Genomic DNA, 6,020 nt, shown 5'->3' with positions numbered 1-6,020 from the left:
TTCTCGGAGAACCATATTTTAGGAAAATTATTTAGGTATATTAAGAATAAATGATTAGTTATTATTATTATTATTATTATTTTGCATGGAAGAAAAAGGAGAGATAAAAAGTATAAGCAATCCCAACGTGGGCGCTACCGCATTAGATTATAGCACTTAACGGCTGGACACTTTGGGTTCACGTGAGTTTACCGGAATTATCCAAATAAAGGACATTTTAGGAATTTAAACCCAAAAGAAAAAATAAAAAAGAAAGCAGGAGGAATGGTCAATTTCATTGGACAATGGACAAAGCCAACTTGAGTCAAAACGTCGTCGTAACACTCGCCTATGACTATTTCCCATTAAACGACACGCCTTCATCTTCATCCTGCGTCAAACTAAAAATATCCCAATTCTTCAAAATAAAATATCCTCTCTGCAACATTATTTAAAATTTCTCCGTTCACTCTCCGCAGGTATTAATCTGTCGCCGATCAACTCCCTCTTCCTCCGAATTCACTCACCATCCTTCGCAGTTCAACGGAGAATTCATCCCACCGGTGAACCTCCGATACGAGCTTCCACGACCCCTGACTTCGATCCACTGAAACCTTTCCTTCTATTTCGTCCCGACCTTTCCATTCCTCTCGTATGTGATCGAATTTTCGCCTTCAAGAATGGATCGGTCGACGATTACTGTGGGGCCGGCCATGGATATGCCGATTATGCACGACAGTGACCGCTATGATTTCGTCCGAAATATCGGCTCCGGGAATTTTGGGGTTGCCAGGCTGATGAGAGACAAACATACTAAAGAGCTTGTCGCTGTCAAGTATATTGAGCGAGGCGATAAGGTCTATACTGGATTCTGAGTTAACTCTTTTCTTTTCTTACTGGTTTTACATCAGCTTTTGGAGCTCAGTCTTTCACTTGTTGTAACGTTTTAATCTATTTAAGGAAATTTAGGTTTTAGCTTTTGTTGTTCTCCTTGAGCGTTTTTATCTTCCATTGCTAGTTTTACAGTTGTTTGTTCTGTTCTGTTCTACTTTTAAGTTCTAATCATTGGGTGCTTTTATGGCTCTTTATTTTTTTTTCCTTTTGAACTCGCACAAACATCTTGTGATTGGGTGCTTTTCTTTTTCATCTGTTACTTGCCAATTTGAAATATCTCTATTTGGATTTTGGGGTTTGCCTTGACACAACTCTGCTTTCTTTTTATTTCTTTACTCTTTTTGTATTTTGGGAAATTTCTTTTTTAACTTGAGAACTAGCTGTAGTGATTGATGCGTATAAGGATGAAGTATTTGTTCTTTTTTGTTTTCCCCGTAAACTGGGAGTGAGAAGAGGAACTATGTTTTTGTTCAGGTCTTTTTTCTTTCCCATTCAAAATCTATATTTAAAAAAAAAAAATCTGAAAATTTATATGAAATGGTAGCGAGAGTGACATAAGTTTGTAATTTAATGCTCCTAGCTGTTTCCATCTTTCTTTACCTATCATAGCTCATGTATTTCATGCATGAACTTGCTATATTTGAATCTGTTGAGTTCGTTAACTGGTGTTCTTCTTTAGGACTGGCATGTTCTTTTATATAAATTATTGAGCTACTGAATTACGAGAGAACAGAACACAAGATAAATCCACCGTAAAACTTGTATCTAGAAACTAAAATCTTCGAAGACAATTTCACTTGGGATTGTGTTAATTCCAATAGTTAGTGGGCAAGTTCTCAATCAAATGCTATGAGGATTATGTTTTTCTTCTTAATTCTTATGAAGCTGTCGTTCTTGTAGATAGATGAAAATGTTCAGCGAGAAATCATCAATCACAGGTCCCTGAGGCACCCTAACATAGTCAGGTTCAGAGAGGTAGTCTAATTCCAAATTTATTGCTTTGTTTTTTCTCTATTTTTTTTTTTTTTTTTTAACTGAAGTATCAATGACTTCTTTCGATCTCTGGGTACTCCTGCCATGGATAAAGGTCATCTTGACGACTACCCATCTTGCAATTGTAATGGAATATGCATCTGGAGGAGAGCTCTTCGAGCGCATTAGCAATGCAGGACGCTTTAGTGAGGATGAGGTCTTGTTTTTTAAATTTACATTTTGTTTCTTCTGATTATCATCATTTTACTCTTGTTCCGGAATTGATCTCTTATCGTCCTGGTGTAGGCTCGCTTCTTCTTTCAGCAGCTTATATCAGGAGTCAGCTTCTGCCATGCCATGGTACTTGAACGGTTATATGAATCTTCAATCCTTATCATCTTCTTTTCTACATCCTATCCCTGGAAGGCAGTGGAAATTTTTTGTTATTGTCTTTTTTTTTTTTTTTTTTAATTTCTTTTACTTGCTTTTATTGGTGAAGCAAGTGTGTCACCGGGACTTGAAGTTGGAGAACACTTTACTGGATGGTAGTCCAGCCCCTCGTTTAAAAATATGTGACTTTGGCTACTCAAAGGTATTATTTGTCTGTTTCCAATTGCAATTTAGTATCTTTGTTTAAATTACATGACTTTGTAGCTGATACTTAATCTTTATTCCTTCGGTAGTTTTTCTTTGCAACTAAGATATATTTGTTCATTTGTATGGAATGCCTTTCTGTTTTGCCCCTTCTTGTACATGACTTAAATCTTAAGGAAATTTTCTGGTTTAGATGACAGCTAACTTTATCTTTCTCTTGAAGGTTGATGTGCTCTTTTAATCCTGTTTATACACCTGTGCTAGACACAATTTGAATCTAGATTTAGTTCATGCCTGCGGAGGGTTTGTGGTAGGGTAGTCTGATTTGAACTTATTGATTGACTTTATTTTCTATTTAGTCTCTATGAAAAGATTGTCACGTTGAATCAATTTTCAAATGATTGCTTTGGGGCATCCTCATGATTGAATAACTGATATTCTTTATATTCTTCAGTCATCAGTGCTTCATTCACAACCAAAGTCAACTGTGGGGACACCTGCATATATTGCTCCAGAAGTGCTATTAAGGCAAGAATATGATGGCAAGGTAAGATTCTTCTAGATTACTTCTGGTGACCTTCAATGTGGTCTCTGATGTTTCCATTTGATGGATACACGAATTCTTTACTGACTACTGGACAACAGTTTGAAAATCTGACATGTTTTCCTGCATGCTATTCTTAACCTAGCCAACTCGAGTACTTGCATTAGTTGGACACTTTTTAATTTAGTGACAGTGTAAATTGATTGCATTCTTCTTTTTGTCTGTTTTTCCAATGCTCAAATCATCAAGATAAGTTGTTGGCTCCTTCATATTTAATTGGACGAGGGCTTTGCAGGGCCACTTGTATGGCCAAAAAGTTTAGTCCAGTGATTGAATTTTTTTATTAGGAACTTCACTGATGGCAGAAGAATAACCTCTCAATATTTGCATCATAGAAGTAGACTCAATCAAGAGATTTCGAAGATGCTTATATGTACTTCTACTTCAAGCTGGACAAATTTTCCAGGGAGTAGCTTGCTGTTTGATCTCTACCACCTTATCATTGGATGGGTGATCTTTTTTTTAACTTTCCTTCTCTCTTTTATTTAGGTATGAGTTCAGTTTCGAGTTCTTATGTACTGAAATGCGAACACGTGTCTGCTTTTAGATTCCCCCCCACTCCCCCACTATAGGACCTTGGCAAAAAGCCCCCTAAGAAGGAGGCTCCAATTAGTTAAAATAAGAATAAAGGATAATTACAATCCAAAAGGGGGGTATTTCTCGTCAAAGACAAACCACTCCCCCATGACAACTAATCTGACTGCTTTATTGGGGCTGTTATTTTAATATTATCATGAAACTCTGTTACAATTGTATTTATTCTCATATTTGTAAATCATGGCTCAATCTTTTCTGAAAAATGAACATGCTACGTGAATTTTTATTCTAAGCTTAAATTTATATTATACTATTCATAGAATCTTGTCGTGCTTTGGAATTACACATTATGGTAGGCTGTATCAAAGCGTATCAACAGTTTTTTTTTCTTCATCATTGATTCCATCCTGTCAATTTAACTTGTACTCTCTCAGTAAGTTACTCACTGAACAACATGTTTACCATTAAACGTCGTGTATCACATTACATCTAAGCTAGAAGATAGTAGACTTTAAAAGGCATTTTATCTTGATTCCCTATGAAACATCAGACTGCAGATGTATGGTCATGTGGAGTGACCCTCTATGTAATGCTTGTCGGAGCCTATCCTTTTGAGGATCCTGATGAACCGAAGGATTTCCGAAAGACAATACAAGTATGGGAGATGACCCTACTAATATTTTGTTACTCTCAGTTGAAAATGCATAAGCTCAAGCTTTTCTACCGGTCCATTGCAGAGAATCCTAAGCGTGCAGTATGCTATTCCAGATTGTGTACAAATATCTCCCGAGTGTCGCCATCTGATATCAAGGATTTTTGTGGCAGATCCTGCAACGGTATGACTACAAACTAAATTTGTTTGTTTATGCTACAGTAAGAAGAGTATTATTATTCTTATTTTGAAATCCGGGTTCTGCTGATTCTTCAAAATATCTCAATTTGATCATATTTCTGCAATATCTCTTTGAAGGCCCCAATACTGGGATTTCTATGCACATGCTTTTAATGTGAGGCCTTAAATATTAACGCTAACTGATTTTAACTTTTCTTTAAGTTGCCCTGCTGGTTTACCTGGGATGTTTTGGATTGATTGATTTACCCTTGTCTGAAACTTTGGACTCATCATGTCCAGGTTAGTAGCTTTATTTGAACGACCTCCCTTACTTCATTTTGACCTAACCACTTCGTTTCCTCGAGTGACTCTTCTTTCTTTCAAACTTGATATTGCACTGCCCTGAACTCTAAGAACTTGTTTGACAAGTTATTTTCAAAATTCATTTTTCATTTTGTTTTCCAAATTGTTTTTAATGAACTGTAAGTTATTATCAACGAACTCATTGAGGGGAGATCAACTCCATTTACTCCAAAACTCAAGTCATCCATGAAGACACTCGAGACTTGAGAGAAACTAGAAAAAACTTCTATGAACGGTTACCTAAACTTATATCCTCAAATTTTCACTACATTTGTGTTCTAATAATCAGATAGCTATTTGACAACTGTTTCCAAAGGAGTCCTAAGTTTCTGAATAATTTGAAGATAGTGATTTGATTCCAAGGCTCGTCTTTCCGATAAGATGTAGACATTTGCAGACTAAAGTCATTATGGTTGATGTAGCAAGTCTAGTGACCGTATGATTTTGGGACTTGACCTTTTGCCATTTTTTGTTGTGGATTGGAATCGTAGCAGTTTTAGTTGTCTTTTGAAATTACTATCTATGTAGTTGTATATTGTTCAAGTTTCAGCATCTTCCATCTCATCCAACAATGGATCATATTTACTCTCTTTCAATGTGTTAATATACCTGACAGAGAATCACTATTCCTGAGATCAAGAACCATTCCTGGTTTTTGAAGAATCTCCCATCGGACTTGATGGATGAAAACACAATGGGAAATCAATTTGAAGAGCCTGATCAACCAATGCAGAGTCTCGATACAAGAATGCAGATAATTGCTGAGGCTACAATACCAGCAGTTGGTTCACATGGCCTTACCTACATGGCAGATAACTTTGACATGGACGATGATGATGACATGGATGGTCTGGACTATGAATCTGATCTTGATATAGAAAGCAGTGGCGAGATAGTGTATGCAATTTGACAATTGATACTGAGGCGCCGAAACAAAGAATTATGGGACTGGTTCTGACTTTCAAAGAATTTGTTTAGAGGAAGAACATTAGCTTGTTCTCATCCATTTGTAGGTTATCTTTACAAGTGCTTTTTGCTAGCCCTGGATTCACACGCTCCTTTGGATTGTGCCACGTCAATAAAACACAGCTCTTACCCCGCGTTGTCGAAAATGATTTAAAAGGCGACGAACAATGAAGAAGATAGGATTGGATGAAAGTGCAATGCTGTTCAAAGTCGGGATATCTGATCTGATCTGTTTCTTCTTCTTTTTCTTTTCTTTCTTTTTTTTTTTTTTTTTTTTTT

The 6,020-nt window shown here is 36.5% G+C and overlaps 1 protein-coding gene across 2 annotated transcripts; it reads left to right on the top strand.

Annotated features, from left to right (window-relative positions):
• Window positions 1-348: 348 nt before the first annotated feature.
• On the top strand, window positions 349-5,918 carry LOC111451528 (serine/threonine-protein kinase SRK2I-like). 2 transcript variants are annotated; one of them, XM_023092000.1, is made up of 10 exons: window positions 349-836; window positions 1,774-1,848; window positions 1,961-2,062; window positions 2,152-2,205; window positions 2,345-2,437; window positions 2,894-2,986; window positions 4,131-4,235; window positions 4,318-4,416; window positions 4,635-4,712; window positions 5,392-5,477. In XM_023092000.1, the coding sequence occupies exons 1-9, from the start codon at window positions 660-662 to the stop codon at window positions 4,668-4,670; spliced, it is 834 nt and encodes a 277-aa protein (XP_022947768.1). In that variant the 5' UTR covers window positions 349-659; the 3' UTR covers window positions 4,671-4,712; window positions 5,392-5,477. The 2 variants fall into 2 exon arrangements, with proteins under 2 accessions (XP_022947768.1, XP_022947767.1); XM_023091999.1 differs by lacking the exon at window positions 4,635-4,712 and having other exon boundaries at window positions 5,392-5,918.
• The last annotated feature ends 102 nt before the right edge of the window (window positions 5,919-6,020 follow it).

Source organism: Cucurbita moschata, unplaced genomic scaffold (genome assembly GCF_002738365.1).
Source record: "Cucurbita moschata cultivar Rifu unplaced genomic scaffold, Cmos_1.0 Cmo_Scf00013, whole genome shotgun sequence".
Classification (NCBI taxonomy): Eukaryota; Viridiplantae; Streptophyta; class Magnoliopsida; order Cucurbitales; family Cucurbitaceae; genus Cucurbita; species Cucurbita moschata.
Note: the sequence above shows the minus strand (reverse complement) of the source record. Positions and strands in the feature narration are given on the sequence as shown.